The sequence below is a fragment of the Perca fluviatilis genome, chromosome 15, assembly GCF_010015445.1.
Source record: "Perca fluviatilis chromosome 15, GENO_Pfluv_1.0, whole genome shotgun sequence".
In the NCBI taxonomy this organism is placed as follows: domain Eukaryota; kingdom Metazoa; phylum Chordata; class Actinopteri; order Perciformes; family Percidae; genus Perca; species Perca fluviatilis.
Window position 1 is genome coordinate 8,486,402 of NC_053126.1, and position 18,605 is coordinate 8,505,006.

The 18,605-nt window shown below is 42.6% G+C and overlaps 1 protein-coding gene and 1 long non-coding RNA gene across 4 annotated transcripts; one reads left to right on the forward strand and one right to left on the reverse strand.

Annotated features, from left to right (window-relative positions):
• Positions 1-1,977: 1,977 nt before the first annotated feature.
• recql5 (RecQ helicase-like 5) lies at positions 1,978-18,438 on the reverse strand. 3 transcript variants are annotated; one of them, XM_039825717.1, is made up of 19 exons: positions 18,288-18,438; positions 17,948-18,069; positions 17,335-17,856; positions 16,141-16,237; positions 15,941-16,052; positions 15,692-15,854; positions 15,529-15,611; positions 8,752-8,970; positions 8,574-8,667; positions 7,530-7,566; positions 6,873-6,931; positions 6,563-6,633; positions 5,753-5,843; positions 5,487-5,660; positions 4,457-5,076; positions 4,328-4,373; positions 3,353-3,568; positions 3,190-3,262; positions 1,978-3,018 (listed from the first exon to the last, which is right to left on the reverse strand). In XM_039825717.1, exons 1-19 carry the CDS (start codon positions 18,382-18,384, stop codon positions 2,894-2,896), a joined length of 3,021 nt encoding a protein of 1,006 aa, XP_039681651.1. In that variant the 5' UTR covers positions 18,385-18,438; the 3' UTR covers positions 1,978-2,893. The 3 variants fall into 3 exon arrangements, with proteins under 3 accessions (XP_039681651.1, XP_039681649.1, XP_039681650.1); XM_039825715.1 differs by having other exon boundaries at positions 5,753-5,876; XM_039825716.1 differs by having other exon boundaries at positions 5,753-5,876; positions 17,948-18,127; positions 18,288-18,418.
• Positions 9,946-15,503, forward strand: LOC120575098. The gene is made up of 3 exons (XR_005641949.1): positions 9,946-10,587; positions 13,565-13,683; positions 14,661-15,503. It is a non-coding gene; the product is annotated as an uncharacterized LOC120575098 (long non-coding RNA).
• Positions 18,439-18,605: the final 167 nt, after the last annotated feature.

The following is an 18,605-nucleotide window of genomic DNA, read 5'->3' on the forward strand; positions in this document are numbered from 1 at the left end:
GATTATAACATCCAACGGTTTGCAAGCCACAAGGTGAATTATTCTCAACACTAGACGCTCCATCTTCTTCACTATAGGTTGAAGGTGCAGAAAGTTGATAGAAAGATTGGAAAAAAAAATGTTTACTTATTCTAATCAGTAATATATAATAAGATGCCACAGCTCCTCTTATTCTTTGTGCAATGTACAGTTTTTCTATGCTGCAATACTACCTGAACCCAGATGTGGCTACTGTGTGGTTTGATTACACACATATGTTTAGGAATATGCAACATACAAAAACAAAACTGAAATAGTCACTAGTCAATAGACACAGGGACCTTCTTCAAAACAAGGCCCTAATATAAAACAGCAGATCAATTTTAATGCCCTTATGTCAGTTAATATTGGATTAATGGTGCATGTTGCCAACATGTCCAGGGGGAATAATGAAGCCTTATAATAATGTCTTCTTCTTCTTAATTCAGCAAGAAAGAGTAATATTTCTCTCGCAAATCAACCGCTAATTTCACATCTTGTGTCGGTTTTTGCAGCTATTTTCAAAAGTATGACTTTGTGGGGAATAAAGTTTTATTCTATTCTATGTATTCCCTTCTATATCAGTTTCCTTATTATTAAGTCTTTAAGAGGGGTATGTTTAGCAGCATGTTTATTTCATAGCTCAACATGGGCCTTAATCTTCAAATGACACATCAGTGGCACTACTGTCATGTTTTTTAAATTAAATGTAGTCAGCTTTTACCATTTACATCCAATCTTTTTCATTGTCCGAATGAAGGAAATTAAAGTCGTAAGTTACAAGGTACCACTGAAGGCAGCACCGCTGGAGGTGACGTCACCGTCTATTTGACACAGCGTCCCCGGTACGGAGGTCTCCTCCCCCTCCAGCCTTCTTAACACATCCGTGATCCAGCCCCCCAAAGTTCCAATAAGTGTAATTGTCCAATTGAAGACATTTGTGTTCATGAATAAGCACACAGTAAGGCTCTCACACTGTGGTTGGTCTGTTCCTATTCAGCATGGACTTTATTGTAAACATTTAGGAGCAAAGATGAGATGGACTATGGCTGTTCAGACTGCACAGCCAGGCCTCTGTGTCCACCAGTGCTCCCAGTACTCTTTGGGTTCCCCTACTGACTGTGGAGACAGAAACTGTAGGCTCTCACAGTCCTGACACGCACTATAACTAAGGAGCATTTCCCTCATTGAAAATCAACATTGCTAAGAAAAACAAAAAAAAAGCAAAAAAATCTCCCTTTGCTAAGACATAACCGAAGATAAAACTGATCTTTAAATAAGAGAAAGACTGGTCAGTTTCATATCATACAGTAGCTATCGTTGTCCATTCACGTTGTTCTTTGTTCTGCAGTCCGGCAGCCAAAGACAAAATAAGTAGCAGCAGTAAAAACACCCATTAGGCCTCTACAACACAAAACCGTCTGGGGTTATGTCAAATAGTTCACAATAGTTCACCATCGACCCAGTGTTCTTGTAGGTTTTTTCCCCAATTACCTCAAATTATGCATTTTTTACATTTCTGACAACCATTTCCACAATGTGTTTCTAGACATGCTAGTGGCTCTATGGATGGACGTGTCAGATGGACTGTTGCTCAGTCCATCACAATGGTCTAGACCAGGGGTGTCAAACTCATTTCACTAGGGGCCACACTGGAAAAAGAGAGTCACACCAAGGGCCGGACACGTAGAGTTTATTGACGTGCTTTTGTTACTGCATGTCACTCTTTTTTTTATACTTTGAAAGCTTTTTTCCTCATTTTTGTTGTTTTTGTGGCTTTCTCAGACATTTGTCACCTTTTTGTAAATTTGTTGCTTTTTCCCGACATTTTTCTACGCTTTTTGTCGCATTTTTTGTTGACACAAAGCCCTACAAAAGTCATCAAAGGAGTTCCTTCTGTGGGAATTTCTGAGTCTCAGAGTCGGCAAATCTGCCATATTCTGCTTTGAATGTCACGTAATTGCAGTTTAAAAAAAACACTTTCCTGTGTTTTTGGTTTGGCGCACAACTAGGTGGGCCAAAATGTATTGTGAACCCAAATTGATATACGGGCGGGATCTAAATCCACAAAGGGCCGCATTTGGCCCGCGGGCCTTGAGTTTGACACATGTGGTCTACACTAAAATATATCAACAATTATTTGATAGATTTCCATATAATTTGGTTTCATACTTACTTACATGGTCCACACAGGATGAACACTAATGACTTTAGTGATCTGACTGACCTAACTTTTCATCTAGCACCGTTTAATTGGTTTATAACCAAATGCCTGCAAAACTAATGACATTCCCATCAGCCTCAGCTGTACTTTGAGTTCAGTGCTAATTAGCAAATGTTTAGTGCGCATGTTAGCATTTAGCTCAAAGCACTGCCGTGTACAGCGTCACAGAGCTGCTAGCATGGCTGCAGACACTTTAGTCTTGTTTAGTCCAAGAAGCCTTTGGTTTCCATTCATTTCAGGTCCGTATGAAAACTTAACTTGCAGAGACTTGAAACATATTTTACTGGAGATTTAAGTGCGATTTAATGGACTTGAAAAAAGAAGAAGAGTGCAGTCCCACAAAAGGTCCATACTGTAGTTAAATGAATAAAGACCAATTGCTGCACATACATTGCTCATACACATAAACAGTCATTCCCGGTCATATGAGTGTGCACACAGTTTGACCTGTGTTCTCTCAGGCTGTCACAGCCCACATTATTGCTCAATTACTTACATAAGCTATTAGAGTCTGGAAAAAGCAGCAAATCAACCATAAAGCTGATCAGCAGGCGTCTGTGGTAAAGCCTAAGTTCACTGGAACGAGACAAGCGTAGGCACTGACAAAAGAGGAAGGGTTCGACCCTAAAATGGCTACATTTCCACGCCTCATCATTCATTGTTCTCTGTGGTTTTACAGCTCTGCGGCCTTTTTAGGTGCTTCCAGTCTGCCTCGCTCTCACAGCGCTTGACTCTGCTGAAGAACTTCTTGATGATAGCTTTGGCTTCTGCTTTAACTGTGGACAGAGAGAGAGAGAGAGAGAGAGAGAGAGAGAGAGAGGAGAGAGAGAGAGAGAGAGAGAGAGAGAGAGAGAGAGAGAGAGAGAGAGAGAGAGAGAGAGAGATGAGCATTAGAGTCCAACGCATGCAGCAGAGCACAATTTTGAGATTATTTAGCCCCTGCGTACCTTGGCCTTTCCCCCGACTCCTGCCCTCTGTGAGAAGGTGAGACAGGTAGCGGGCGAAGGACTTAAACAGCTCCTGCAGCCCAAGATAACAACAGCTGAGAATCCATTTCACACTGCTTTTCTGCAAACATGAAGTCAGTCAATCAAAAAAGCGCTCTCTCACCTTGGTGGCAAACTTTCCCTGAGTGTAAAAGGGGTCCAGATAGCGGACCACGATATCAGCGGCCTCCTTCAGCGTCACAGGCTTGGGTGGCTCATTGGCGGGGATCAGGGCCCTCTCCTGCACATTGGGGTTGAACGTTACTCTTCTGTCTAAGGGGCGGCTGCGCTTCGCTGGAGGAGACGACTCGCTCTTATTCGCTTTTACATCATCTGTCAACTGGACACAAAACGCACACAAGTCAGAACACTGTTAGTTTCTCACACATGAGCCGGAGGGAAAACCAAATTTCACCAGGAAACTTTAAAAAAAAAAAAAAAACTAACATACTGTACTGTGAACCCAATAATTTCAATAAATTATTTTCCAAAAATGATTTTATTTGAATAAGAATCAGAAAAGGTAGGAATTTGTCTTGGTGTTGTTGGTGCACATTCTCTAAATATAAAAAGGATCAGAAGAATATAAACAATATAAGTATACATATATACACACAGTATGTAATAACTAAAAAATAAAAATAAGAATAAGATAAATAAAATAAGTTAAGTAAAAAGGAAAGTATGTGGGTGATTCTTTTCAGAGCTGTCAACGAGGTTTTTACTCTCGTCAACATATTGACCAACCATTATATTTTGAACCATGATATTTGATTTTTCTGTCTGAGAATATGAGGTGGTGTTTGTCTTATTTGACTAAAGTCACAGGCTTAGTGTGGACACACAAACACACACACACACGCGTACACACACACACACACGCGTACACACACACACACACGCTGCAGACACACACACACACACACGCCACACACACACGCACACACACACACACGCACACACACACGCACACACACACACACACACACACACACACACACACACACACACACACACACACACACACACACACACACACACACACACAGTCACCGAGCAGGAGATAATTTGATATAAAGATTGGATAGAAAACAGTTACCCCTTCTGTTAGAGGTGGTTTAGCTTCATCCTCAGGTTTGTTTTCTCTGCGTGAAAGGTCAAAAATAATGTTAGAGACTTTTCCATCTTTTTTTTCCTTCTTAAAAATGGTGCATTTAGGGTGTCTTACTCTGCAGTGGACTTCGTATACTCTATAGATGTGTCTTGAAGCTGCTCCAGCGTCTCTGTTTTATGATTTTCCTCCTCTTCATCATCAGTAATAACTATGACTTTGTTTTTACTTTCTTCTTGGATCACATCCTGAGTCTCTACAGGACTCATCTCTACATCGTCCACGGTGACAGGGGAGTGTTCCTGCTCGCTAACGCTTTCTTGAGCGACCGCCGCTGTGGCGTGAGCTAACGCAGCATCAAGTCCCCTCGGCGTCTCCGCCTCCTCCTGGCCGTCCGCCGTGGTTTCTTTCTTGGCGAAATAGTGGGAAATGTTGCGGGAGCTCTTTGCCGCTTCCGCTAGCTTCTGCTGCTTCTTGCTCATGGCTCTGCCCGCCTTCGTCGGGCTGTTCGTGGAGGTGGCGGCGGCGTTCGCTCTGGCTCTGATGGAGGACGTTACAGCCGAAGACGCGTCGGCGCTTGTCCCTCCGGAGCCTCCTGAGCTGTCACTGTAAAATCCGCCGCTCTCTGTCCCCTTGTTAGACACGGTGTCCGACACGGAGGCCTTCAGCAGATCCTTAGCGGTCTGGAAGGGGTCGGATGATCCCCTCAGACCTGCTCCTACTCTCTTACGCTTCATCTGGAGAGATAATGCCAAAGAAAGAAGACATGTTCACATCTGAATACTCTGCAGTCGCAAGAAACCACGATCGCTGCTTGCAAACTAGGTGAAGCAAGTAGGGCTGTGCTCGATTAAAGAAATTCTTAGTCGACTAACCCTCATTCAATTGTATCAACTAATCGATTAGTTGATTTAATCGACAGATCTGTAAATCTGAGTCATGCAAAAGCACCACTTTAATTCTTGTGTTTACCAGAGATGTCCTCGTACGTTTCTTGGAAATAAGTCATTCAGCATGAAAAAAGCATAAATCATGACTAATGGACTAAAGAAATCTAAGTTGACTAAGACCAAAACGACCGATTAGTCGACTAATCGACTAAGAGAGAGCAGCCCTAGAAGCTAGTGTGTAGTCAAGAGGAGCTTACAGAGTAGATCTCCGATGCAGACGTGAACCCCTGCAGCTCCTCAGAGAAGGAGGCAGAAGAAGAGGAGGAAGGTTCCTCTTTGAGTTTTGACTCATTCTCTCTGGTTTCACTGCTGCCGTCGGTCTTGACGCCCCCTCCCTTTTCTCCAGGTGCAGTTTTCTTCATCTCGGATACCTTCAAAACAAGATACGAGTACGGAACATAGCTTTCCAATCTTACTGTGTGCTACCAACGATCCTGTGACAGGCAGAGCGGTCGGTAGTTACCTTCTTTAGGACAGCAGCTTTGTACAGGTTGGAGGACTTGCTGCTCTTGAAGACCTCATGTTCAATATCCACCGCTACAGACAGGGTGTCACTGCCGAGAGACAGAGAGGACAACGTAGAGCGACTGTGGGGAAAGAAAGTCCGAAAATTCACTATGTATATGCAACATGACATCATGACTTTGCGTAAACATACACGCCCACTTTCTTAAGCCAAGTGGCGTGTTATCTGTACGCATTTTGAGCTATCCGCATGTATGTCTACGCTGTATACAGCGGACGTAAACATACACGCCACTTGGCGTGTTATCGCCACATGGCGTGTTATCGCCACGTGGCGTGTTATTGCAAGAAGAAAGCTCGGTTGAGTTTAGGAAACGAAGAGCGGGGTTGGCTTTAGTAAAAGAAGAACGTGATGGTTGAGTTTAGGAAACGTGACACGTGGGACGTGGGACACGCGGGACACGAAGGAAATGTGACACGCGGGACATGAAGGAAACGTGACACGCGGGACACGATCCCCGGTCTCCTGGGTGAAAGTCCTGTGTTTGACCCGTCCACCACCCCGACCAACCTCCCTACGCGGGTTTTCGCCCTTTCACACTTCTCGCTACGGCGTAAATTCACACGCAATCGCAAGGTTATGTAAGTCAATGGAGGCCAAACGGCGTTGATAAACACGCTAAAAAGCGAGTATGCGTCTTGATAGCACGCCAATAATGACATACGAATTGGCGTGTCATACATACGCCACTCCATGAGATCAGTCTGGTATATGAATGATGTTTGAAGCATGTGTCTGCATAATTACTTGAATGAGTCTTCTGCCCCCTGGTGGCCATACAATGCCTCCTGCAAGAGGCACAGGCAGTGCTCTCTGGCCTGAAATAGAATATACAGTATATATAAAGGTTTGTTAAATTAAAGAATTGTCAAGAAAGAATTAAAGCTACAGTGAAAGAACCATTTTTTTTATTTATTATCAATGGTTTTAAAATTGCTCAGATGCAAAGTTGGCTCTACTGCCTTCACATCTCATGACACATGAGTCACACTGAATTCCTGGAGACGTGTTAATGAGTGCAGCAGGTATGAGGAATGTGTTCGCAGCGTTCAAGTACCTTTACAGTGAGTCTGGGGATCCTCTGACTGCTGGCCTCTCTGAGTGGGCAGTCAGCATCTACACAGTAATGATACATTGGTTATATACACACACTGTATAATATTAATGGACAAAGCATCTGGTTTGGCAAAGTGCTACAAGTGCCTTAAAGCTGCATTCTATCTGAATTCCAGCAGAGGGCGCCACGTGCGGTGCAAAAGGAGGTTGGTTTCTGTAGAAGTCTATGAGAAACCCACTTTTCACTTGATTTATTACCTCAGTAAACATTTTCATAATGAGTTTATGGTCTCAATCGCTAGTTTTAAGTCTTTTGCAACAGAGAATGATGTTAATTTTTTTTTTTATTATGGTCTTTTGGTTTTAAAATCAGTGATAAAGCTGGGGGTGTTTTAGGGCATGGCTATGATGTGATTTCCAGTGAAAGTGTGTAATGTAACGTGGAGGGTAAGGGTTCCTCCCTCACTGCTCCCTCTCGTCTAAAATTGTCACATCCGCAACCGGCAAACTCAACGACTCCTAGCAGATCTCCACAAACCAATGGGTGACGTCACACATGCTCGGTCCATTAATATTATACAGTCTATGGTTATATATGACCGTACAGATCAGCCTGGATATCCATTTAGGAATATTGCATTTTTCTATTGATATTTACCTGGGGGAACAAAGTCTTCCCTCTGACTGTCAGTGACCTGAAGAAACATGAGCACAGAACATTCATTCTCAGATATTCACCTCAAACAAAGTAGCTTCCAGACAAACAATGCACATTGTACAGAGAAGTATACAAATGCTGAAACAATAGTAAAATAAATAAATAAATAATGCATCTTTTGACTTTTTTCGGCCTAACAGTGACTTGAAAAGTTAGTCACTTCCTCATCGAAAGACAACAGCAGCTGTGGTCATGTTGAATTTGGTCAGTTACTATAGTGATGAAGTTCTCGCAGCAGGAAATTGGAGATTTCTACTACATGGGATTAGCGTTTAATTACCAAAATATGTTTTGGATGGAATATCACTTTAAACTGGGAGATCAATTACGTGAAGAGATTTAAAAGGTGCTGTAGGTAGGATTGTGAAGATTCAGGACTTAGCCAAAAAATTTGAACATCGACAACTTATCACTCCCTCCCCCCTTTCTGCTAAAGCCCAAAACGGTCTCTAAGCCCCTCTCCCCAAAAGGGGGAATGAATGTGTGTGCATGAGCAGTGATTGACACGCAGTTAGACACCCCCCCCGGCCCTGATTGGTGCATCTGAACAGGGAGCGGTGGATTTTTGCAAATCGCACTACAGGCTGTTAAATGACCTGCTTCATGTAGTTCTACTCGAACATAGTGTCGGTTTCAGCAAATATGACAGAAAGTTTTACCTACTGCATCTTTGAATGAAGTTGTGAAATGCGTAGGATCAGGGTAACGATGGCCACCTTCCCATCACCACACCTCCTAATCTTTTTTTTTTTTTTTGTTCATCAGTTTTCTTTCTACTATTTTACAATCATGGCATTCCTGTTTTTACTGATGTCGTGTTATGTTGCGCCAATTCCACTGAACATGTGGGAGCGATTTACCACAATCCTCACTTAACAGCCTCAACTGCTGCCAACAGCTGGCCAACAGATGCACGGACACAACACAAAAACTAGTTGCATTTCTAAAGAAAAGAGTTTGTGTGTGTTGATCATGATGATTCACCTTCCGCATGTTCATCTGCCTCTTGAAGAGGTCTGAAAACTCCTTTTTCCTGTTTGAGCCATCGTCTTCACTGCTGGCATCCCCTTCGTCATACCTGCAAGGTGTGATGTCAGAGTCAAATCTACGGGTTCACCCCTACTTTATGTTACAAAAGTAAGTGTCACTCAAGTCGTCCTGCCTTTCAAAACCATAGCCCTTCTTTCCTCCTTCATAAAGGCCCGGCTGGAAACCGAACGGTCCTGTGGGCCCTTTGCTCTGAGCTTCCGTCTTGGTGCTGAGGGTGGCCGCCCTCTCCAGCTGGGCGCGCACAGCTTTGGGGTTACGACAGTAGTCGCAGGCACCTGCACAGTTTGGCGTCTTGTCCCCAAAGAACTTGGAGATGGTGGCATGGCGGCAACTGGTGGGAAGAGAAGAGACACTGCTCGTTAGGGCTGTGCAATTAATCACATTTTTAATCGTGATTACGATTTCGGCTCCTACTGAACACAAAAAACAGAGTAATCGAGAAAAACGATTACTTTGCACATTACGTTCTGCAAGTAAACTCTTATTTTGTCTTGTGTTGTGAGTGAGAGAATATTAAGTTCAAACGGGAAAAGTATAAAAGGGAAATATCACAGTTCAAGGTGTTTTCACTGTTGATTTGTTTAACTGTTTCACTGTTCTTTTTTAAATTAAATAATTGAAACATCTTTCCAAAAGTCAATGAATAATTGTGTTAAATAGTCGTGATTAAAATATTGATCGGGATAATGATTTTTTTTTTTCCATAATCGAGCAGCCCTATTGCTTGTTAAAAAGTAAATATATGTAAGGAAAGGCTACAGCTCCTGTGATGTTGGCTACATTTTAGAGACTACATTCAAAAGGTCAAGCCTGGTGATGTTTTTGAGCACACAGCAAACATCTCTCCATCATACACTGGCCATCGAGTGCATCATTGATCTATTAGCTATTGTGTAACCATCACACACCACTAGGATCAATGTTTCTGTTCTTCTGTAAGTCAAACAGGGCTCCCTTGACCCATGAAATAAAAAAATACAGGGGTCTGACAATCACAACGCTTATAGACAAAACGTTCTTAGCTTTAGTAATGACTTCAGTACTTTGTGTACTGATAAAAAGAACACATTAAAGCAAATTAAATCTTAATTTGGGAAGTATTTTTCTCCTACAATTTCAGGGGTTGTGGACACAATACAACTCATTAATCTGAACTTTAGAAGTTATTATTGCAAAAGAAAATGTTTAGAAAAAAAAGGCCTCACACTTCTGTTTTCTGATCCAGTATTATGCCACACACACAGAGAGAGAGAGAGAGAGAGAGAGAGAGAGAGAGAGAGAGAGAGAGAGAGAGAGAGAGAGAAACTAGACGAGCCACTTCAACAACGTACTAACTACCTTGCTGGAAATGGAAATGCTGTCTCCAAAGGCATGAGAAAGAGGGGAGCAGTTTCACCAGTGGAGGCGGGGAACGCCAGAGAGGCACAAAAAGACTCTGTGAAGCAACAGTCACTCCCATGCAGGACTGCTAAAGAGAGAACAGCCTCGCAGGCAGAGAAACTAAAGCGAGGCGCACAGTCAAACGGCAAAGCAGACAACTACTCTGCAACCAAAAACCACAAAACGAGAAGAGCAAGAAACTTGAGGACCAAAGAAGAGAACGATTTAAGAGAAGCATGAAAGGGATTTTGTGCCATCTCACTTTTCCTCCACTCCACATGCAGAGTATCATCAGTACCTGAGGAATTATCACTCCTAACCTTAATCTCAACCTGACTGCTTATCTCCGTCTGTTAGTCTCCACCTCTGAGTGACGTACTGCACATTTTAACAACAGACTGACATATATAAAACACACTCAGCAGGTTAACTCCTTCAGGGGGAGGCATGTTCATGTTCATCACTGCCTCCTCCTCATCAAGTGGTCGGCTTACTTCGGTTCCGTAACTTTTGCAGGTCAGCTTGGGCTGGGCTGAGCGTGTGAAAACAACAACCGAGACTCTCATAGGTAAGTGCATTTCACTACGAGTGGGTCTATTTAGGGCCAGTTTGAGAGGCGCTGAGAAATACTTGTTGAGAAGAATGTGAAGAATGTGTTCAGAAATATAGACTCGTTAAGTGTAAAACATACAAGTTCAAATAGCCCACTTCAACTTTTCACTTTGTAGTTATACCAGTGGCATTTTAACAGCAGGGTGTCTAAGGAGTTTCTCACTTTTTGAACACGTCATCTATAACAACACTCACAAGAGTTAATGGGGAAACGTCTGAATTGGGGAAGAAAATGATAACAAAGAAGTCAGATTAACAAAATGGATGCAAACAACAGTCAACAAGCACTGACAACTTTATGAGGGCCATCTGCCCCCATCAGCTATCTAACTAGGTAACTTTCTAAAGTGAAAACAGCCTCCGGTTTGATATCTGCGTGTTCTTAAATCCTCAAACTACACTTCAAAATGATCTTTTGTGTTAATTCTGTTGCACTAAAATTGGCCCAACGTGGTCGCTCCAATGCACAAAATAGCATGAAAACATTTAGTAAACCTCCGCTGCCAGTGTTTTAGGGATGTGGTGCAGATTCAGCTTCGTGATCATCTTGTTTTCCACTTAAAAGAATGAGGTGCCCGCACTCTGCTAACTCTCCCACACGTTTATTGTGCTGCAACGTTTCGACCCTGCTGGGTCTTCCTCAGGCATTCAACAGTGGTTCAACATCTTGTTTACCAGCCCTTTCCTCGGAAGTGAAAAGGTTAACTGACAGGTGTTATTAGGACACAAGTGAGACAACAAATGTAACTGAATTACATTGTTGAGCATTGCAACACAGCATAAAAACCCTAGTATTTTGGGGACCAAATAAAACAAAAAGGAAGCAAAGGAATATTTTTTATATTTTGGGAAATTGGCTTTCTTGCAGGCACCAGATTAGTTTAGCAGTGCTAATAGCACAAAGACTGGAAACAGGGAAACAGATAGCCTGACTTGGTCTAAATGCACCTCCCAGCACTCTTAAAAGGTCCCATGACATCCTGCTTTTTGGATGCTTTTATAGGCCTTAGTGGTCCCCTAATACTGTATGTGAAGTCTCTTTCCTGAAATTCAGCCTTGGTGCAGAATTACAGCCACTAGAGCCAGTCCCACAATGAGCTTTCCTTAGGATGTGCCATTTCTGTGTCTGTAAAGGAGAGAGGGGGAGGCAAGGTGGAGGGTGGGGGTGGGGCCTTGACCAACTGTCATGCTTCGCTCGTTTGCAAGCCATGCCAAGTCTCTCTCTTTCTCATGGGTGGGCCAAATTCTCTAGGTGGGCAAAGCAGAGAAAGGGGAGGTAACCTTTCCCCTTATGACGTCATAAAGGGAAGATTCCAGATCGGCCCATCTGAGCTTTCATTTTCTCAAAGGCAGAGCAGGATACCCAGGGCTCGGTTTACCCCTATCACCATATCTAGCCTCTGGGGGACCATAGGCAGGCTGGGGGAACTCATATTAATGTTAAAAAAAACCTCATAAAGTGAAATTTTCATGCCATGGGACATTTAAAGCTCACTAATTATAGTGTTTTGTGTTATCTTGTTAGTTTAATTCGTACAAAAACACAAATTTACTGGTTAACCAGTTGCCAGGCAACCAGTGGAGACCCCAGGAAGTTTCTGGTCCCAGCCAAGAAATTGTCAGACCTGAAATCCATTATAAAAAGGGCGAATTGTCTTTTTGACTGTTCGGTTTTTGTACCAGTTATAACATATTAATTACAGGTGCTGGTAGCATTAGGTGGTGTTTGTTACCTTTGGACAGAGCCAGACTAGCTGTTTTCCCAGTTTCCTTTCTTTGTGCTAAGCTAAGCTAAGCTGCTGCTGGCTCCGCAGACATAACAGTGGTATCAATCTTCTCATCTATCTCACGACAAGAAATAATTAGGCGCATTTACCAGGGGGCGTAGAAATTAATCATTGCATCTATTGCATCGCGATGCGGACGTGGACAATTCTGCATTGATGCAGTGACAGACCATAATCGATTATTGCCTACGGATGTTGCTTGCTGATATTACGGTCGCTGCTTTTTTGTTTTTGCCTTTTGTCTGTTGTCTGCTGTGTTCAGACTCCGCTACATATAGGAAGTGTCTTTTTAAGAACAGATACAATACAAAGAGAGAGTTCCTCTATATCTGAACGCCAGAATATGTTAATGAAAAACACGTGTAGCAATATATAATAATATGGAGGAGGTGACGCGTCGCGATGCATCGTGATATAGAATCGAGTTGAATCGTTGACGGGATCATCGTAATCAAATTGAATCGTGGAGACCAGTGAGGATACACACCCTTAATATAATCCATCATACAGTGTTTGTATTATGTTTGTTATTGTTGGTATTATGTTTTGTAATGCAATACAATACAGCAAAACCAGCAAAGGGCTGAACCCACAGACTGTCGCACCCAGTGCCATTTCGTTTACTTAGCACAATAAAACAATCAGCAGTAAATCACGCATAACTTGAAACTTGAAACACCGCCCATTAAAATAACTTAACACATTACAGTCTGTATACATTGACAACACAATGAGACAGGTGCCCGGAGAGCCTTCTGTTTAAAAGTTGAAAACAAAAGAAAGCCTGACAGAGGGTTAACCTGTTAGATATGCAGAACACCCTAAGCCACCAGCACCTCCCTATGTGTCATTAGACTCACTCTTGGCTAGAAAAACCACATGCTTTACACATCTGTGCACTCCCAGGCCAGGCCACCACAATCCTCCCACTTTCCCTTGACAAAGGGAACCTACAGATTGAGAGCACTTCATCATGTTATAAGATTGTGTCAACACACCAGCAATGTTGTCTGAACCGCCCAGTTTGACTAACAAGCAACAGGAGTTACATCCTGGTGACGCTGAACACAGGCAAACGAATGAGACACTGTAAACCAAATCCAAGCATGACCATTGGACTGACCATAAATGCTTCCACCTCACTAGGATGGATGTCAGAGAGGAGACGCTGAACACCCTGAACAGGATCTGGGTCAAGCTGCAGGGTCTGCCCAACGCCGACCCCATAGAGCTGGGAGCTTTCTTTGTCATCTTAACCTTCATCTGTGAGTCTCCTCCGCTCTCTATTATTACTCATTTCATTATCTTCAAATGGGTTTGTCACATAGCATTAAAAAGTTTATTTTTGAACTGTAAAATGTCATGCTCACTACATGCTATACATTACAATACATACTGTATTATAAGGCATCCTTTAAAAAAGGTTTTTAGGTTATGCATTATGTGCTTATGTACAAAACCGAATAAAGGCTGCTATATCATTATTGTATTTTTTTTAACTCTCAAATGTAGATATTGGTTTTGTCCTCAAAAACTAGTATCAGTCTGGCTCTAGTAAAAAATAAAGAATGTTTAAGGCTTTATGATATTGTTTCTCAGTCCTTCCATAAAAATGCAGAGTTTTGGGCAAAAATCCTTGATTATGCAGCACGTTTTCTTAAAAAATGCGATGGAATATGCGGGATATTTATGCAATTTTATGCGATGAAATTGCAAAAATTGCGGGAACTTGCAAAAACTGAGGTTTGATGAAAAAGAGAAAAGAAACTGATTCCCCCAACACCCTGCTTTTCCACGATGTTCACGTTGCGTAATTACGTCACTTCATAATGTCACTTCATAATGTCACTTCATAACGTCACTTCATAACGTTCCCATGGCAACAGGGGAAAATGGCTGCTCTTGTGTGAAATAAACGCAACATTTTTTCTACTTTCTGCTAAGATATATGTGACTTGTTTGCAACAAAAATATGGGGATTATGAAATCATGCAAGCCCCACATATTTTGCGCGGAAATCGGCAATTTATGCGGCGAAAGTGCGGCGTATTTGAAAAAAATGCGGCCCCCCACATAAATATGCGGACTTTGGCTGATTATGCATTGAATTATGCGATCGCACAATCGCTTTTTTCTGGAAGGACTGGTTTCTCAAATCAAAGGACTTATTACGTATTGTATTTTCTTCTTTTTTTTTAAGACTGAGCTGGTCACAATGCCTTTTCAATTTGCTCTTCCACAGTGGTGGTCCTGCTCATGACAGCGCTGGCGTGCATGACCTGCTGCTGCTGCTGCTGCCGTCGCAAAACCAAGACGAGGGGATCGATCATTTGAGCAAATGTGCTCCACACAAGGAAACATGACAGGAGACAGAAACACAACATCGAGCTTTCTCTCTCAAGCATAATGTCATGGCCATATACTTAATAGATTATACAGCCTGATACAGGGTGTGTTTAGTGGCACTGAAGGAGCCTTGCCCTTGAACAAACAAAACACCTGACAAACACAGAGATGGCTGTCCTGACAAACACACCTGCTAAAGCTTTCAGGTTTTCAGGACGCTCTACAATCCTTGGAGCATCCCTGCGCTTTACAGGGCAACAACATCAGGAAACCCAAAGTGACTTGCATAATGCATATAAATATAAATAATAAATGGAATATGAGCTACAAAGATGTGTAGAATAATTTTTTAAAAATTGCAGTGAGTTGCACAGTGAGATATGAAGGGGAGAGCCAAATTGGTTTGTTTATGTTTTTTTTCTAAACCTAACTATGTGTCATTCTTAAGGAACGATAATTGGCATTCAGTGTTAGGTAAGATCCTTCTAGGGGGAAGTACTTATGTTGTGACATAAGTCACAACAAAGCATAAAACAGAGATCAAGTCTGCCCTCTGCTGTACACAAACCAGAATGAACTATGATTTAATTTTTAAAAAAGGTACAGCATGCATGTAATGACAGTTATGTTCTAATGTATAAAGCTGCATGTGTATATTATGTGCAAGGGGGGAGACATTATGTAATGATGCGATACTTTGATTACACTTTTGTATGCAATAAACAAAATGGGACTTGCATGTGTGTAATTAATGATTTACTTACCATTCTTGAGCACAGTAGGACACCATGGCATCAAAGTCTGTAATGGCTGTTTTGTCTGTCTGCTTTTCAGAGCCCCGTTTTGCCTATTAGAGGAAAAAAACGTTCACAAACCTGAGTTTCATATGAGCTCTTTACATTTTGAGATCTCCGTTATTGTGCTGACCTGTTTGCGGGCAACCTCCTGGCGGATAAGGAAGTTAATTTGCTCCTTATCTCTCGGGGAGTAGTATGTGCGACACGAGGAGGGCAGTCCGTCTCTCCCAGCTCGCCCAGACTCTTGGTAGTAACTGGCCAGGGACTTAGCGAGGTTCCAGTGAGCTACAAACCTGCGGGATTAACGAAAACATCAGCACATGGAAACTTAAACTCGGTAGCCAATTCAAAATGATACAGCAAAACATTGTTGCATCACCTGACATTGGCCTTGTCTACTCCCATACCAAAGCTGATAGTGGCTACAATGACTGTAACTTTCCCCTCCATCCACTCATTCTGGGCCTCTGTGCGATCCCCTGCCTTCAGACCTACAGTATAAGGAGCAGAAGTCAAGCATTTGAACCCAAATCTTGTGTTCTCCAATCCCAGACATACATGGAGGAAAAACAGTCTGACCTGCATGATACGGTTTGGCCAAGACTCCAAGCTTGGTCAGCTGGTGAGCCACTGTTTCACAGCCTTCCCTGGTCCGACAGTACACAATCCCACAACCCTGTTCATAAACATTACATAGGTTAAAGAAACCAGGGTTTTGATTCTCATGTTCGCGGGAAAAACATCAGCTAATATTGGCTCATCACAGTTTAACACAGCCTACAACACAGGTGTTATGCAAACAAGAGTGGTATGCTACGATAAAGAAAGATAAAATAAATTGAGGGTGGTACTTTCTATGGAGGTACCAATAGTGATATTTGAGAGATTTAGAACATAGAAATAGAATGAGAGTAGTAAGGACATTGAACTGTTTGCCGTGGTCATTTGACTAGTTCAAAAGAAAATGTCGCTCAGCACTCTGCATTGACCTAGCCTGGCTCCGCCCTCCTACGTACTTCTGCTCAATTTTCATTTTCCTTCAGTACAGATGAAATATACGAGAGTCTGGTAGGACCAGGCTAGCATTGACCATAGAAACCCACTACAACGGACACAGTTTTTTTTGCCATGGTACACATAATGGCCGGCACTCTGACCATCCTGCAATGTTGATTTGAATGAGAATGTCCGTTCTACTCTCGTTCTATTTCTATGGTTTAGAATGACATATTGGCACACATAATATAAACAAACATTTTAATAAGGATCCTTTAAACTTGGTTTTCATACAATTTTGACTATACGGTTAATTTTACCCATCCTAAATACATCTTTGACATTAGTGTACTGCAATTTCTTGTTGCTTATCAACCGGTGGGCTCGATATATATCGTCCCAGCAAATTTATCAGGCTCCGCTTTGAACACATTATCTAAAATAACCTGCAGCATGAATTTGAGAGAAATGTAAGAGCTCAGAAGTAAAACCAGTCAAAATTACGTAATGTGATTATGTACAAAAACCAAAGACTTTGATTCTGAATTTGTTTTTCAGTCCAGAAAAGCTTAAGTGACCCTTGATCTGTAATGAACAACAATGATGCAGTTGGGCTCTAAATATTTCGGGAAGCCGTTTTTCTTTGGGCCCTCTGCAGTCTACTCAGTGGTTAGATTGAATAGGTTTACACTGTGATTTGTCAGCTAATATGGTTCAGCTGATATCCCAGCTGATATTTCTGGTGATCTATCATTTAGAGAAAAATGAGATCCCAACCTGTCCATTAGAGCCTTTGTCCAGTCCCAGTGCCTTCTGAATAAAGGCGTAGAGGTGGACGTAGGGGTTTGGCAGCAGCTCCCTGAAGATCACATCATAGTGCAAGTTACTGCGGAAGACAGGTGAAACAAAAGACAGTGGCGAGCGCAGTCTCAGGGACTGAACAATGTCCTCTTGTACATTCTTGGGCGCTGTCGCTGTCAGGGCCAAACAGGGAACCCCTGGCAAGCGACTGCGCAGCTCTCCCAGTTTGAGGTAGTCTGGCCTGAAGTCGTGTCCCCACTGGGAGACGCAGTGAGCCTCGTCCACAGCCAGGTAAGACAGCAAGCCGCGGGAGCACAGGCCCGTCAGGCAGGGCTGGAATGTGGGAGAGGCCACCATCTCTGGAGTGATGTAGAGCATCTTCAGCTTGGGGCTGCTGCTCCCTAGGTCAGCCAGGATCAGACGGCGCTCGCCTGCCGGGAGCTTGGAGTTGATGGAGCAGGCAGGGATGTTCAGACTTTTCAGGCGGTCCACTTGGTCCTGGGAAGAAACACAGGAAGGGATAAACACCTAGTTGATAGTGCACACAAGGGTTTGCATTGGAGCAGTCCAATCAGAAACAGAGACTGACCTGAATGAGAGCGATTAGCGGGGATATAACCAGAGTAATGCCCTCAGCCAGGACAGCAGGCAGCTGGTAGCAGAGGGACTTTCCTGCTCCAGTGGGCATGCACACAAACACATCCCTGTCACCTGCAGGAAGACAACGCCTATCACCACAGTGCCACACACGAATCGCTCTGTGACAACACTACATGTGAGAGATAATTCAAACTCAGCCTCATATTTAAACATTTAACAAAACCGTCAGTTGAGTTGCTTGTTGCTACGAGCCAGCTAACGTCTGCTAACGTTAGTTAGCAAAGAAACTAACACAGCAGATAAACTGTTCGCAGTGTTCGCTGACTTACCTTTGAGGACTGCTTTGACAACATCTTCCTGTAGCTTAGACCGAAAGTTGTCGAACCCAAAGTGGGTTTTTAAAGCCTGTTTTGAAGTTGTTGTCATCGTTTATCTCTATGTAAATAAAGCATATAAGCGTCTGTGGTGTCGTCGCAAAGTGATGACATCACTACAGTCGCGAAGAAAACTGAAAATAAAGTTGTTGTTTTTTAATTCTGTGTTTAGTGATTACATGTTATTCATTTATATAGTCTATTTTATGTGTTGTTTTATATTTGTATAATTATGGTGGAAAGAGTTGCCGCGTGTTCTTTATATTTTGCAAC